The sequence below is a fragment of the Euprymna scolopes genome, chromosome 20 (assembly GCF_053919585.1).
Source record: "Euprymna scolopes isolate OS-2025 chromosome 20, ASM5391958v1, whole genome shotgun sequence".
NCBI classification, from domain to species: Eukaryota; Metazoa; Mollusca; class Cephalopoda; order Sepiida; family Sepiolidae; genus Euprymna; species Euprymna scolopes.
This window is the reverse complement of record NC_136501.1, coordinates 1,961,232-1,979,099: the sequence shown is the minus strand read 5'-3', so window position 1 is coordinate 1,979,099 and position 17,868 is coordinate 1,961,232. Positions and strand designations below refer to the sequence as shown.

The window sequence follows — 17,868 nt, the reverse complement described above, 5'->3', positions numbered from 1 at the left end:
GAGGTGAGAATAGACTAATAATTGTAGTGTCAAAACAGATACTACACTAGTTTATTAATGATGAAATAAAAGAAAGTAAAGTTGTTTGGAACCAATTGAGTTGACAATGAAATTATCGAGCAACCTCCCCGCCTCCTCGCCCGCGGGGTTCGTATTTACTTGCCTCCCCACGAGGTCAGAGTTAGACACAGCGTCGCTTTTTAATGTGAGGAAAATCCAGCTCCCTTGAAAGGAGCATTCTCAATAGGAACAAAAATAAAAATTGTCTCAGTCATGCAGGATTTCATTGACCGAAGGCAGAAAGGGTGAAGTGTAGCAACTGTGCCACATCAGAACAGATATTACACTGTGATCTTGGCTCGAGGGTTGTGGAGATTCATTTAATTCTCGCCCGCGGTTTTTTTTTTTTTTTTTTTTTTCATTGGTTGACATTTACCGCCTTCTTACTTTTCACTTTGATCAAATAGCCTACAGGCCAATATAGTAGTTATGGAGTTTTAAAAATATAAGGAAAGCATGATAAATACAGAAGACATTTTTTACATCAATCCAAGATCCGAGAAAGATGAGCGTTTTTTGTTGTTGTTGTTGTTGTTGTTGTCACGCCGTAAAGAAAAAGAATAAATTGCTATGTTGAAGTTTTTTGCCAAATGAAAAAAGGCAAAAAATTTGGATGACATTTTTTTATTTTTAATGTGAAGTTTTATTTGATTTTAATAAATGATTGAAAGGCGAAACAGAAAATGACAAGGAAATAGAGAGAGAGAGAGAGAGAGATGGCGTGAAAGAGAGGGAAAGAAAAAAGGGAGAAGGTACAGAAAAAATAAAAGAAAAGAATGTGGAAAAGAGAAATATTGTGAAAAGAGTGATAGGAAGAGGATAGACAGAGCGAGAGAGAGAGAGTGTGTGTGTGTGTGTGTGTGTGTGTGTGTGTGTGTGTGTGTGTGTGTGTGTGTGTGTGTGTGTGTGAAAAAGAGAGGCTTAGGAAGGGGAAAGAGTGTAAAAGAAATAGAGATATGAGAAAATAGAAAGAACGAAAGAGATAGGAAATGAAATGAGAGTGAAAGAGGAGAAAAGGAGGAAGAGAGAGTGAAAAAGAAACAGAGAAAGGAAAAGAGAAGAATAAAAAAGATATCGAAAAGAGAAAGAGGGGATTAGAGAAGAGAGGGGGAATTAGGGAAGAGAGGACAGAAGGATGACAAGGGTGTGTGGAGAAAGAAAGAGATGAAATGGAGTAGAAAGAGAGAGATAGGAGCTGGGGACAAAGATGGAGGGATGTGGAAAGAAGGGGAGATTGGAAGGGGAATCAGGAGAGTGAAAAAATAAGATAGAAAGGAAGTGAAAATAGAAAGGAGAGAAAGAGAGGGCTGAGACCAATTGAAATAGAAAGAGAGGAAAGAGTAAAAGGTGATGAAAAGATAATGAAATATGAAAAAAGAGAGAAAGGGAAAAGAAGGAAACAGAAATGTCGAAAAAAGAGAATGAGAAATGATAAAAGGTGAAGGGAAGAAGAGAGCGAAGATGAGAGAGAGGGAGATAAGATGGGGAAGATAAAAGAGGGATGTGGAACAAATCGATTTGCAAAAAAAAAAAAAAAAAAAAAAAAAACTCAACAAGAATCACCAAGTGAAGGCGAAAATGGTCAAATTTCAAAGAGAATCTTCACGTTTAGTCATTCGATTTCAAACGATAATTTCATTTATTTTTAAACAAAAAAAAATAAGGAATTATAATTTCATGTCTATTGATCATTATTAAAAATCGGGTACTTGTGAAGAATACGAGCCGTACTGAAATAATACAGTTAGAAACCCATTCTTAACATGAGGAGGGAAAGTAGTTTTGTAACTATTCCATACTTTCACCTAACAATTTAATAAACAAAAGATTAAAATAATAATTCAACTTAAAAATACAATTTTAAAAAAATAGCGCAGCCGCAGCCCGTATTCTGCATAATTATCAAAAAATCGAATAAAAAATATCTATGTATATTAATGAATATGAAGATTTCGTGTTTCTCGCTTCTACGTAACTTACGTTATTTTTTTTTAATTTTATTCCAATTGTAACCAAAAATACAATAATAAAGTGCTAAAACGAACTAAAAAATAGTTTACATTGATTAAATTACGAAATTTAATTCACCATAATGCATTTCGATTTATTCGTAAACAAATCAGCCATTTTTCCGTGTTGTTAAGAGTTGAAAAACAAAACGAACGAATTACTTCGTGACCCATCGAAAAGAATTTGGAAGCATTTGAACTGTCGAATAGAAAGTCATTCGGTTTGTTTATGAATTTAAGAGTTAAATCGCGAAAGAAATATTTAAGTAAAAAGATTTCCAAGCAAGTCGGTTAAGTACAGGTGTGTGTGTGTGTGTGTGTGTGTGTGTGTGTGTGTGTGTGTGTGTGTGTGTGTGTGTAGATTAGTGATGGGTGGGATGGGACGTCGATTCTAATATTTTTCCTGATTCCGATACAATTCCTAATTCTGATTCCGATTCTTTATAAATCGTCAAACATTTAACTATAAAGTTGCTATTTTTTCTGAATGCCGTAAAAAACACGTGAAAATATTTTCTAAAACGTAAAAACACACTTGTATGTGTATGGGGGGGATCTATAAATTTTAGTTTTACTGGAAGTTTAAATCAATCAATAATAATTATTATTATTATTATTATTATTATTATTTGTAGTGGAAGATTTTGTTTTAAACAAAATCAAATAAAAAAGATAATTGAAGGAATCGTTTTTGGCATCGGAAAATATGCACGCATTTCTCCCGATTGCGATACCCCAAAAAGTTCCGATTTTTCGGATTCCGATATTCGTCCCAACACACACACAATCTGAGGTTATTGTTTCCCAGAAGTAACCAACCAAATCTTATTTTTCACAACATTTGACGAAACCGCCTCATTTTAACTCCTTGTGACGAGGAAGACGTGACATTTTCATTGCAAACTTTGCTTCCGTATAAGCTGTGTCGCCTGAAGAGTTACTGGTAACTAGCTGACCGAAACATGCTCATGACTGTGTAGCAACATATTACTGCTTATGTAAAAACAAATAAAGCAGCATATTAATATTTATGTAAAAACACATGAAGAGTATATATATTGGATTGGATTTTGTCGTTTGCAACAAGAGTTTGTTTTTTTTGTTTGTTTTTTTCGCTTTTGTTTGGTTATATTTTTTTTAGCTTTATCTTTTTTTATTTACTTAGAAAATAACTTTTTGTTGTTTAAAAAAAAATCCATTCATTTTTACTGCTCTTCATTTACAGATAGTACATAAAAGCCGTTGCCCGGGATTTTTTTTTTCACTGTCATTTTCCTTTATTTCGCTTATCCCCCCCCCTCACTCTTCGCTTTTATTGTTTTCGGTACTTGTGTAGTTTATTGGCCATGCTGTTTTGTTTTTTAATAAAATTTGCAAGATTAATTTCTTTTTTACTGTATCTTGTTAAATTGTAAGCTGAAAGTACGAAATAGTTAACAAATCCTTACCCTCCCCACGTTAAGAATGGCCATCTAAATAATGTTTTCAACATAGTCCGTAAACTGCACAAGCACCTTTCTTGTAAAGAAAAATTTATAAGTACCATATAAAGAACTTTCGGTATTATTATACAAACACCGTGACAGCGTTAGGGTTAGGGTTTAGGGTTTAGGGTTAGGGTTAGGGTTTAGGGTTAATTCGCTGTCACGGTGTTTGTATAAATTTACCGAACTTTCGACCTACGACGTCCGATTGATTTTCTTGCAAAACCGATAAATTTTATTTTTTAATAACATGCATTATTGCATTGCATCAATCAATGCATTGCATCTTTACAAGAAAGTTTGAAAACATTCAGAAGACCATTCTTAACATGAGGGGAAGGATTTGTTAACTACTCCGTACTTTCAGCTTAGAATTTAACAAGATACAGTAAAAAAAAAAAAAAAAAAAAAAAAAAAAAAAAAGATTAATTAATATATAATTTCATGTATCTAAGTATTTACTTCAACAGTGGAGTGGCAGTGGCACTTAATACGCGAGTTGAGCTAGGTAAGAAGTTATGAAAATATATGGCAATGTACAAGTTTAGCTACAGTGGCATGACAATGTTTCGATCTGTAGTTATAAATAACGAAGACCTCTTCTGAAGACACTCTTAACCTGAACTGGACTGTATTTAACCGGGAGTCATTTTATTTTCATTTTTGTCTTGCTCACTTCTCTCATTATTATCGAATTATTATTTAAAAATAATTTTTGAAGTTAAAATTAATTATTGTGTATCGCTTTGACAATCAAATTATAAATTGAACCAAATTGTTATAAAACGTTAATTGTTCTTGATGAAGAAATGTTGTTTTAATCTCGATTAAAAAATATTGAACGTAAAAAAGATTCTAAAAATTTTATTAAAAAAAAAAAAAAAAAAAAAAAAACAGAAATTGATACCACGACGATTTGCTAAGAATTTTGAAGCCAGATTAAATTATTTTCTATTCGACAGTTTAAAGGCTTTCAAACTCCTTTCAAACTTTTAAGTAAATCATTTTTTCTTTACAATATTTTAACGAAAGATTCAAATGGCTGACATTTACGAAGAAATCGAAATGCATTCTAGTGGATTTAATTTTGGAATTTAATTTTACACAGATTTTTTTAAAGTTCGTTTTAATATTTTATGTATTGCTATTATTTTTTTATGGCCTACTCCAGCGTAGTATAAACACCCCCAACCTCCCAATGTTAAGAACAGCTTTCGGAATACACACCTCAACCTCGAAAGCCGTTCTTAACATGGGGAGGTTGATGGTGTTCATACGCTAGGTGGGTTAGGTTGTAAAAAAATACCTATTTGCATTTTTATTTTAATAAATAAACTTCTTTAATTAAAAGTAAATTACAAAAAAAAAATAGTCTGCAAGTTACATAGAGGCAATAAACACAGACACATGATAAAGTGTCACACGATTTTATTAATGTATTTGTAGAGATATAAATATTTTAAAGTTTATTTTAAGATTTCTTTTATTTCTAATATCCCCGGGAGTTCGTTATTTTTTTAAATTGCTATTTAAGAGAAAAATAAACTTTTTTTTATTATTTAAAGCAAGTTATTTCCCCATTTTTAAATGTGTTCATTTTACAGAAAAAAAAAATAATTAAAACAATATTTCTGTAGAACTAAAATTATTGAACATTTTTATGAATTAAATGTTTTTAAAGAAAGAATCCTTTTATTATTTTGTTGGATTTATTATATATATATATATATATATATATATATATATATATATATATATATATATACAGTGTGTATATATATATATATATATATATAATAAATCCACATATATATATATATATAATAAATACACATATATTGATATTGTTTGTAAATATTTTGATGTTGGCTTTTCCATTAATTTTGTTGATATTTTATTAATTATTGTAAATTTAATTTACTTCATAAGAGAAATAAATAGAAAATACATTTTTATTTTTAATTCTATTTAAAAAAAAACACATCTTAACTTTTTTTTTCCTTTTATTTTCAAACATAACAAAAACGGAGACAGGTATATAAAAAAAACATTCTTTAAATAAAAAACATATTTTTATTTTATATATATTTTTTTTTACTTACCTTCGAGAAAACCATTTCTCTTGTCTTATTATTTTCTTTATGAAACTCCATGGTAGATTGAGAAGTTATTGTCATAGTGGACCAAGAAATGGAAATAAGAGTTTGGTGGATTTCTGTGTTTTTGTTTTGCAAAAATAAAGCTTTAGGGCCCTACATCATATTTTCAACATCCTTGTGCAACTGAAGCGACCGACGTTAGTTCGTTCTCTCTCTATTTCTCTCTATCTATATATCTATCTATCTTTCTAAAAGACTCCATACTCCCCCTGTCTCTCTCTTTGTTTCTCTTTGTTTCTCTCTCTCTCTCTCTCTCTCTCTCTCTCTCTCTCTCTCTCTCTTTTATGATATTCTTTCTTTTTTTCTCCCTTTCTTCTTTTTTAATATGAGTAGGAGGGGGATAACCATAAGAAGGAGGAGGAAACAGTCAACACGCTGCTGCTGCTGCTGCTGCTGCTGCTGCTGCTGCTGCTGCTGGTGTTGTTTATTGCTCTTACCCATGTGACGTAAGCGACCACACATTATACTACTACGACTACAACAGCCTCCGCGATCACTTACGATCACTGGAGTGGAGTGCTTATTATCGGTAACTCTCTGCACCCACCACCTCCACTAACATTAAAGGGACCGTCATTTTCATCATGATCCCGGTGTTGCGTAGTGTTTAACAATCTGATCTCGTTAAAACAGAAATTGACCTAGGCTAGATATCCCACAATTTAAACACCATGACAAATTCCCATCCAGTGTGCCTCTTTCGTGGAGAGTTGGATTTTCCTCCAGGCCGGGGTCATCATCATCATTATCAACAGCAACAACAACAATAAACGTTTCCTCCACATCCTGTAGAATACGATCTTTTTTTTTTATTTTTATTAATTGGGGGTGGGGGGTCACTGCATATCAAGGCCCGGGGGTCTGGGTAGATGTTGAGACAACATAAACAGTAATGGTGGAACTACGACATCAACAGGAACTTATATTACATTTGAAAATGTTTATGCTATAGTCAGCTGGAAAGCAGCTACACGGTATCGTGTTCCAAAGACGGACAGTTCTAGGAAAGAAACTCTACTCATGGAATTTTCGTTTCGTTCTAGGAACAGAGAAAGAGTGAGGGCAATTGTTGTAGCTAAACGCGTATTTACATGAGGGAGGGGGGGCGACCATAGAATGGAGCTCATAAAAATAGCGACAGAACAAAGATAGACTTACAACGTCTCTTTTCGGGACAAGATCAAAGTGTAGTATCTGTTCTTCAGATGCTGCACTTCTATTTCTTGTTCTCTTTCGGTGGAGGAGAAATCCTTCACGACTGAGACAATTTTTATTTTTGTACCTTTTCTCCACGTTAAAAAACGACCCTGGTGTCTAACTCTGTCCCGTGGGGAGGCATAGTAAATAGGTACAACGTCTCTTATGTGAGAAAAATAAAATAGGGAGGAGAAAAAAGTCCTCGCCCATTAAATTTCGAAGACAGTTTTGTACCCTGTCAGGGTATGAAAGGGTACCCTTAAGAGCTCCACCCGATATCTTGTAACAGTACTCCATCTAAGGACGCATTTGTGAGAAATTAGATACTTTCTGGAGCAGTGGAGGGAGTCCACCATTTTTTCCTTTTTATGTAGTAGCTCTCGGCAAGCCATTCTTTTTCTCACGGCTTTCTTTTATAATGCTATTAATCTGGTAGTCCAGAAACTTACATTATCATATCATCTTCTCTTTTTTTTCTGCACTCTTCCCCCTTTCCTTCTAGACATACCGTGCTCGCACTTACTATTGATCTTTGGCCATGTCCGTACTATTCCTACAATTTTACGGTTAACTACATCGGATCAGATCGAATATGGATGCAAGGTTCATCTTTACTAAAAAATCGTTTATTTTGATTTTTTTTTTTTTTTTTTTTTTTACAAGTGAGTCACCATGTATCAAGGCGCGAAGGTCACTAAAAATATAAAGGTTAATGAGTGCATTGAGACAACAGCATAATGATCGGCGGTGGTGGAAATTTGGTATAATTTGATTATTTAAGAGCCTGGCTCAATACAAACTTGTTTAGATTGGATTTGAAGGCGACCATGTTGTAATCAGTTGGAAAGCAGCTCAATGGTATAGAGCTCCAGAGACAAGCAGTTATAGATAAGAAACTTTGTTCATGGAATTTGTGTTTAGATTTAGGTACAGATGGAGAGGGGAAGAAATTGTTGAAAAGGATTTTCCTTTAGATTTCAGTTTTCATTATTGCCATCCGTTGTATAGTTTCAGTCTTTCATTTGATTCCAATTTCTCTCAGTCTTTTTTCCAAGATTATTTGATACTCTGCCTATGATTATTGGTATTATTTTAACTTTTTTTCATGTTTCATATCTCTTTCAGTTCTTTAGCTCCGTGTATTTATCTGGTTTTTCTGTCTCCTTGATCTTCACTCTGTGGTCTGCTGGGATGCCAAAATCTACGATTTGATAGGATTTTCTCTTCTTGTTGACTATTATGACATCTGACTTCCTTGTTTGGATGATTTCATGTGTCCCAGAGGATATTAGGATTTTTATTTTCCAGTATTGCTTCCGGTTTGTGTCTGAATAATTTGCCTAAATGTTCAAATTGCATTTGTTTGCATGGTTCCCAGTTTACTGTCTTCCCCACACAATCATGTCTTTTCTTGTTGTTCTTCTTCTTTTTCTTCTTCTTCTTCTTCTGATGATTATTATTATTAGTAGTAGTAGTAGTAGTAGTAGTAGTAGTAGTAGTGCTGTTGTTGTAATTGTAGTAGTAGAAGTCAGACTCCTGCATAAAGCTCACAAGGATTATACCTTAGGATTATGTGGTCTGCATGAAGTCCTACTCGTTGGTCGCAGATAATTGTTACCCCCCCCCCCTTCCTCTCTCTCTCTGACATTGATAACAGCAAGGCTCAACAGTTGCATACGAAGTTGGGAAAGGTTTGTTCCCGAATATAAAGGAATACCACTGAAACAGCATTGTCACACTGATTTGCAGTTATGCATCTGATACACCTTTGAGGCATAGACGACCAGAGAATGGCAGAGCCTAATAATGACTCCTCCTGGATTTTATCAAGAATTCTGTTGTAATATTCATTTCATAAGACTTTGATGACCTACAGTAGCGAGAGTCGAGTAGGTTAACTAGATAAATATGCAGTTTGCACAGATAAGCTTAAGGAATGTTAAAATAATCAGTTTTAAAAACAAATAAATACAAATTAAATATTTAACAAGAAAAATATGTAGTCCCAAGCCCAAGAAGAGATGTCCTGGTAGTGTAACTCGATCCAACATGCATCGGAAAATAAAGTCACATTTCATAACTGTCTGCTTTGTTTGAACGTCTCATCGTTCGCTCTCCGACTCTCAGACTGACTTGATTCTGTCGTTTCCTATATCACCAACTGTTTTCTTTGTTCCCAAAACTTTTACCTCTTCCGACTACAATTGTGTCATCTTTGACATTTGAAATGAGATCTTTGTTTGTTATTGTTTTTGACTGTTATTGTATTGTTTCAAATTCCTTTCTTGTTACATATTTAATTTGTATATATTTGTTTTCAAAACTGTTTATTCTAACATGTCCTAAGCTTAGCTGTGCAAACTGCATATTTATCTAGTTGACCTACTCAATTCTCGTTATATTTGTACATGGTAATTTACATCAACACACTCTCACCGATGAGTGATCTAATATCCAAATAAAATAATAAATTCCTTTTCTACATTTATTTTGCAGGGTGTTTATATGTGCTGGTCTTTCTTTCAAAGTCACTTCTTCTGTCATTCATGATTGCCCGTTTCCTGTGTGGTTGTGTCGTCTAGTGGCTGTTGATCGGCTTTTTAAATTAGATGACTCTATTCATGCATGAAAACACAATAGAGACTTGCTAAGTTTCCAAGGTTTTATTTAGAGAGAGAAAGTTTACTCATTTGGGGAGAGACTATGTAACTAAAATTACTTATTTAATTTTCTTAATTTAATCTTAATGATGAACATTAAGAGACACAGACAGGCGAATTCTCGAGGCAGAATTTGCTTAGATTCTCTCTACATTATTGGACACATCTCATCTGTATCGCTTTCAACCAGAGACTAACTTTTAAAAATCCTTTTCTTTCTCTCTTCAAAGGCATTACGTCATCACCCTCTATATTTCAACACCTGCATTTCTAGCACATTTTGTTTAGAGAGCTAACCTTTGACACCCGCTTCAGTCATGCCACATGTAGGTAGGTATATTTCTGTTTGCTGTTAGGTTATCCTGACATGTACTTAATGTAACCCTTGCAAAAATTCATACTAGTTAACATAATCTCTACTTACTGGCGTTGGGTCCCAATATGCAACACTATTAGATATTTTACACTGTCACGTTACCACTCCCTTTACAAACCGTGATGAAGGGTTGGGATTTAGGAAGGTGCTGTTGTTGATGACCATGTTGCAAGGATATTTTGTTTAACTATTTACCACAGCAGCGAAATTACACACAATGTCAGTATCTTGTGAGAATTCAGCTCCCCCAAAAGGGAGCACATTAGACAGGTTAAAATTTAGTCCCTATTTACTTTCCTTCTTGAGAGGAGAGTTAGATATAAAAATATGTATTTTTAAAGTATATGTCCGTTATAATAATATAATTGTTTCAAATATCAAGCTCCATGAAGTTATAAGCTTCAGGGCATATATACCGGTTGGTTGTATCCAGTAACCAAAGGAAAGAATCAGTCCACAATCATAATTTTTGTTAACTTTTCTTTTCTTTTATTTTAGTGAATGTCTATATTTTCTTCTTTATGCACGGTGCGCAAACCGAAACGAAAAATATTGTCTTTGGTTTATTTGACTATTCTTCAGAGACGAACAAATATTATTCATAAAAAGACAGACACAGTATTCCTAAACGCAACAAAAAGGAAGAAAGGTGATTAAAAAAGATGAGGAGAATAGCAAGTCAAAAACACAAAAAGCTCATTTTAAATATGATAATCACAGAAAATATCCCCCTAAAAATAATAAATAAAAAATCACGTTATAGGATTCTGAAGTCGCTATTTTAGATTTAATGGACAGAACTAAATTGTCAATTTATTTTTCAAACTGAAAACTGAAAAAGCTCCAATAAAGTTTGAAAATGCCTGTTTATAAAATATTGTTAAATGATGTTTATAAATTGTTAGATATCATTGAATAGCTACATACGAAACTACCATTACTGTAGAAGGTTAGAAAACATACTATACGCTAGCTATATCCTAGTTTTCTTGCAAGACCACAATGTAATTCACTGCAATCCCAGACAAATATGTAATCTATAACAAATAGTATAAATTCTACGAAAAATAAACTTAAGATTGTAGGTTTTTTTTTTCATTTATAATATTCTAAATAAATAGCATTATATCATTCACAATCATTTGCTTGTTTTTACAAGCCTAAAGAAAAAAGAAAATCCAAGGATCATAATCTCTATCTATCCATCTATAAGAGTGAACGTGTCTGTGTGTGTGTGTGTGTACATTTCCCTAAACAATAACTCTGTCAATTTTCAGTCTACAGGCTCGAAATTTGATAGACAGGGTACTGAGATTTGGGAAAATCTTTGTGGTCCGTTTTCGGCCAGAAATTTGGCTGTTAAGGGGTCAAAGTTCAACGATTTGACCTTTGTGAACTCTACCAAACTTCTCCGCCAATTTTGGGTCTAAACACTTGAAATTTTAGATATAGGGTCCTTGAACATGGATCTAACTTAATAACTTGATTTGAGCACAAAACAATAAATGTTAAGGGGTCATAATAAGGATCAATATTAAAAAATTGACCGCTTTTTTTCTTTTTTTTGCTCAACATACACCTCCAAACACCCGGGCAACGCCGGGCTGAAATGCTAACATATCTATAAACCTGAAAGTGTGTGTGTGTGTGTGTGTGTGTGTGTGTGTGTGTGTGTGTGTGTGTGTGTGTGCATTTCCCTACACAATAACTCTGTCAATTTTCAGTCTACAGACTCGAAATTTGATATACAAGGTACTGAGATTTGGGAAAATCTTTGTAATCCGTTTTCGGTCAGAAATTTGGCTTTTAAGGGGTCAAAGTTCAACGATTTGACTTTTGAGAACTCTACCAAACTCCTCCGACAATTTTGGGTCTAAATACTTGAAATTTTAGATATAGGTTCCTTGGACATGGATCTAACTTAATAACTTGATTAAAGCCCAAAACAATAAATGTTAAGGGATCATAATAGGGGTCAAAGTTTTAAAAAACTTGACCTCTGTGGTCTCTACCAAATTACTCAGACAATTTCTGGTCTAAACATTTGAAATTTTACATAAAGGGTATTTAGAGATTGGGCAAGCTTTTTAATCGGTTTGAGTTGAAAATTCGAGGTACCAATACATAAATGTTTGTATGTATGTATGTATGTTTGCATGTCGGCGTAAAACTTTTGACAGAGGCGACAGATTTTTACAAAATGAGTATCGTTTTGAAGTTTGACCTTTCAGACGACAAATATCGAAAAATTGGCTAAAAACATTAATATCTTCACCTTCAACTGGGCACTTTTCTACAGGGAGTTTGATTTTTTCGACGATATTTTCCAAAGTCATCCCCTCTTTTCGATTGTCTAGCCTTAATTTAAACCTACGTCCGGTTTGGCGGTGGTCGTAACAGCAAAGACGTCACGTTTTTTTCCCCCCATTCTTTTCCACTTCGCAGTACGGGTTCGAGCCTGCCTTCCTACTACGACTTTTTTGTTTTCTTTTTTGCTCAACCCACACCTCCAAACACACGGGGAACGCTGGGATGAAATGCTAGTATATCTATAAAAGTGAAATGGTCTGTGTGTGTCTGTCTGTGTACATTTCCCTACACAATAACTCTGTCAATTTTCAGTCTACAGACTTGAGATTTGACATAATGGGTATTGAGATTTGGGAAAATCTTTTTTATTGATTTTCGGACAGAAATTTCGCTGTCAAGGGATCAATGTTCAACGATTTGACCTTTGCAAACTCTACCAAACTCCTTCGCCAATTTTGGGTCTAGACACTTGAAATTTTAGATGTAGGTTACTTAGACATGGATCAAACCTTTTAATTTGATTTGAGCCCAAAACAATAAATGTTAAGGGGTCATAATAGGGGTCAAAGTTTTTTTAAATGTGACCTCTGCGGTCTCTACCAAATTACTCAGCCAACTTTTGGTCTAAACATTTGAAATTTTACATAAAGTGTATTCAGACATAAGACAAGCTTTATAATTCGTTATTGACTGAAGATTTGGCTGCTAAGAGGTTAAAGTGTAAAAAATTGACCATTGCAGACTCTACCAAACTCCTCCGCCAATTTTGGGCCTAAACACTTGAAATTTTCGATGTAGATTACCTGGACATAAGTCAAACTTTTTAATATATATACATATGCACATAAAGTTATGAGCAGTACATAGAGCCCGAGCAAAGCCATGTTGAACTGCTAGATCTGAATAAAAGGAAAAAAGAATGGAGTTATATCCCCTTTTATTCATTAATTTTTATTTAAAAAAACAAACAAAAAAGCTTACTATTTTCGACCAATAATTGCCAATTCTTAATTAGTATACGTATTTGCCGGATCATCTATTAGCCCCTCCTCCCGAAGATTAACTGAATAGGAAGGAATAGATGGTTATTCTTATACGCTCATTCCCTCTCTTTTTCATCCATGTCACTGCCCATACCTACCCCAATATTTGCCCATTAGACCGTACCTTAACGAAGTAAAGTGTTTCTATAGCAACCCAAAGAAAGACATTCGTCTTGAATTTCCATTTTTTTTTTTTTGGCAGGTGATGTAGCCTCGATTCTGGCATATGGCAAGAGGGAAAAATATTCTCAACTGCAGATTTTCAATACTGTTGTCTGCACTTCGTTTATCGGGGAACCTTGTGTCATTTCTAAACATGTCTTGCCTCCATCCTCTTTCTCAGACCCATGTGACATGATCTTAACTGAATCACATGACCCCACACAGAGATCAATATGTTGACCTTTGCTGACTTTTTTGGCTGTCGTATTTTCTGTTATTTTCAATGCATTTTTTTTTAAATTACATTTTCACCCCAAACAAGGCACATTGCCACTTTGTTGTAGGGGGCTACTATCAGGGACAGAAGTGTTGTGGAGACGCCCGCTAATTAACATAGGTAGGTGAGTGAGATATATAACGGTATCAATCACCAATACCGGGTTCTGCAACGACCGCCAAATAGGCAAGACGCCTATGTTGCCTCCAGTAAGACATGCAACACGCCACCCGCCGGAATATCTCCAACTGAAGTATATCTGAAGACATGCAAATATGTATATAACTTTTCTGCCTAATATATTATTGCTATATCTTTACTTTCCGTGTTCTTGTTAATTATTTGTGCAGACACAACAGTGGTGACGGGAATTCGAAAAAAGACTTACGCGGGATAAAATCCACTATTAAACACAACAGTGGCGATGGGAATTCGAAAAAAGACTTACGCCGGGTAAAATACACTATTAAACACAACAGTGGCGTCGAGAATTTGAAAAAAGCCTTATGCAGGATAAAATCCACTATTAAACACAACAGTGGCGTCGAGAATTCGAAAAAAGACTTATGCAGGATAAAATCCACTATTAAATACAATTGTGGCGTCGAGAATTCGAAAACAGACTTATGCAGGAAAACAGTGCTGTACAAAAAATACTTACTCAAGAAAGATTGAAAAAAAAAAAACGTACTCGAAGAAAAAAAATCTACTGTTGGACACAACAGTAACATCGAGGATTTTGAAAAAGATTTACTCGGGAATTAACTGTTAAAAACAGCAACAGTATTCGAAAAATAATTTATGCGGAAAGTTATCACTGCCGAAAAAAAAAAAAGAAAACAAACGAAAGTAACTACAAAATTGTCAAACGGGAATTCACTGTTAGACACAGCAACAATATTCGAAAAATAATTTATGCGGAAAGTTATCAGTCGAAAAAACAAAAACAAAAGAAAAACAAACAAAAGTAACTACAAAATTGTCGAACGAGATATTCGAACACTGGATACTTGAAAGCAAAATACCAATAACCATTTCAAAGTGACTACGAAAATCAAAGAAAAAAAAGGTGTTCTCGCTAGTTTCTTAAGTCTCGCAAACTACTTTTTCTTGAGGAGACCCTCATGCCATACCCTGTCAAAAGCCTTAGATATATCTAGAGCTACCGCTCTACCCTCCCTTGCTTTGTCCAGTGACTGGTATATACGTTCTTAGATTACAGTTAGGATGTCTGCTGTGGAACGGGCTTGCCTAAATGCATATTGTTTGTCAGTCAGAAGTTTAGCATCTGTAAGGTGATGGACTAGAGCTTGGCTAATTATGGTCTCAAATATTTTGGCAAAAAGTGGAGGCTAATGGGACGATAATTTACTGGGTCAGTTCTTTCGCCAGAATTCTTGAAAACTGGCACTACAGAAGCAGTTTTCCAGCAGGCAGAAAGCAAGATTCATTAAGGCATTTGTTGTAAAGTTTGGAGAGAACTGGAGCTACTTCGGCGGTGCACTTTTTTAATGGCACAGCCGGGATGAGATCAGATCCACATGCTTTTACAGTGGCAAGATTTCTTATGATAGCATGCACCTGAGCAGGGGTGATTTTCAGATCGTCTAGTGTGGCATCTGTCCGCAAAGGAAAGTCAGGGAAGGGGTTGTTATCAGAGTCCAGTGTGGAGTTGGAGGCAAACCGTCTGGCAAGCATATTAGCCTTCTCAGTTGCAGAGCAAACAACCTCATGATTATGCATGATAGTGGAGAAATTGTTGAATGCCCATTATTTACTACACTTGTAGACTTTCCAGAAGTCTCGGGTTCCTAATTTCTGTGCTTCAATGCGTTTTTGGGTGGTTTCAGTAAATTCTCTCTTAGCTGTCCCTATTTCTTTCTTACAGTTATTTCTGGCTTCTTTGTACTTGTGTCTGTTTGAACTGCACTTATGTTGGTTCAATTTGCGGTATGCATGCTGCCTTTGCGCTATGGCAGCTGCACAAGTTGAAGTGAACCATTGGGGAGAGTGGGGTTTGCTATAAAATTTGCGTGTGGGAACATGTGCTTCAATTGCCACTTTGAACCATTCAGTGGTCTCATTTGCACAATGTTCAGCAGGAAGTGAAAAGATATTTTGCCATGGCGCGTCCCTGATGAGGTCCCTGATGGCTTCCCAGTCAGCCTTTTTATAATATCTCGTTGTTTTGAGCAGTGGCTCTTCAGTTTTGGCTTCAGAGTTTGGGCGATTTCAACCATTACCACTGCATGATCGGCATTCCCAAGAGGGCTGTGGGCATTCGTTACACAGTCATCGGGAACCGTGGTCAGAAACAGATCTAGAAGTGATGCATGTTGTTCTTGCTGGTCTGGGAAATGGGTTGGAAACGTAACCATCTGTGATAGGGAATGAGATATAGAGAAGTTATGTGTTGTGGTACCAGCTGCATCTGTGTAAGTAGAAAATCCAAGCCAGTTTTTGTGGTGGACATTGAAGTTACCAAATACATGCACTTGTGCACTAGTGTCGAGGGAAAGTGCTTTATCTCTGCTGTCAGAGACTTTGTCTATTAGGGTACAGTCCTGGGTCGAGGGAGAGTGGTAGAGAAAATAAAAGTAACTAATGTTATGTTGCATGTTAAATCTAAAGCACATAAAGGCTTGATCATTCTAGTTTTGTTTCTCTAGTCAGAGGGAGGGTGTTTCGAATGTAGACTCCAAGCCCATGCATATGTCTGTCAGAGTCCTTACGGCAGAGTGGGAGGTATCCAGGCATGTTAAAGTAGTTAGAGGGGATGGAGGAGTGTAGGTTAGTCTCACTTAGTGCTAAGATATCCGGGGTGTTTGTTAAGAGAAATGCTTCAACATCATTTAAATTAGTTCTAAGTCCACGGATGTTCGTAAATGCGAGCCTCAAGGGAGAAGGCAGGTTGGTTTTGTTTGAGTTTTGGCTTGGTTTTAACGTAATTTTTGAATGTACTGTCATTTTTATTTTTAAGAGTTTCAGTTTAGGTAAGGGGTGCTGAGCAAGTGGTTATGCAGAATACATGCATACCTTTTTATGTCTTTCTTTAGTGAATCCACTGATCAGTATTTATGGCTTAATCAGCCAATCATTTTCTTGTAAGGAGGAAGAACCCAGATTTAATAACATTCATTAGATTGATTAATAAAATATAACTTACGTGTAAAAATATTAAAAATACACAAATTTATTTGCTGAGAAGTTGGACTAATACTACCCTTGAAATTTTACGTAAAGTCATTTAAGTATACACGACAGACAGGTCTTTGAGCGTTATTTTCTCTAACAATATACTGTTTAATTTTTTTTTTTCTATTTTCAATGAATGTTTGTAGTATTTCTTAGGATGAGGCGTCAGTGTGCTTTTCAACGTCTCTCCTTAGTAGATTCACCAGTCAGTATTTATGGATTAACCAGCGAATCATTTTCTTGTGTGGAGTAACCCGGATGTACTCATATTCATTACATCTGTGTCCAAAAACGAAAACACTTCAATTCTCAACATTAATACGAAGTGTCTTCAATACATTACCATATTTTTTTGTACAGGCATTTAAAATTGTCATAGACTCTTGAAAATTCAGTATATTATTGTTATACATCTTAAATTATTTCATAGATAAGAACCGTCGTGTTTATAGAGACAATAAATGCAGAGTTTGATGTCAGTGTGGGAACTGTACACACAATTATTCGTGAGAAACTGAAGATGGAGAAGATTTGCATGAATGGTCCACAACTCTATCTTGTCGCGTACTATTTGACCAAGATGAGTCCCAAGACAGTTCCTCGCCCTCCCTATAGTCCAGACTTTGCTTCCTGTGACTTTTGGTTATTCTTTAAGCTCAAGGAAAACCTTAGAGGCTATCGTTATGAAACAATTAAGGAGATGAAAGAGGCTGTGACAAAGATCATTAGCATGCTCACACAAGAGGGCTTCCATGGTGCCTTCCAAAAGTTGTTGGAACTGTACAACAAATGCATTGCAGCCGGAGGAGATTACTTCGAAGGGGACTAGAATTTCATGTATGTACTATCGATAAAAGTGCCCACATAAAAACAAGTCTGGAAACTTAATGAAATCACCTCGTATTTAATATCTATTTTTGTAAAAGAGACATTTGG

General features: G+C 35.1%; 1 protein-coding gene across 1 annotated transcript in view; it reads right to left on the bottom strand.

The window, feature by feature from the left end:
- Positions 1 to 5,938, bottom strand: part of LOC145241291 (regulator of G-protein signaling 7-like) — a gene marked incomplete in the record, with an annotated part of 531,541 nt that extends 525,603 nt beyond the window's left edge. Inside the window, 1 exon segment of the mRNA XM_080104037.1 lies at positions 5,656 to 5,938. Coding sequence (XP_079960163.1) covers positions 5,656 to 5,730 — 75 coding nt within the window.
- Between the last annotated feature and the right edge of the window lie 11,930 nt (positions 5,939 to 17,868).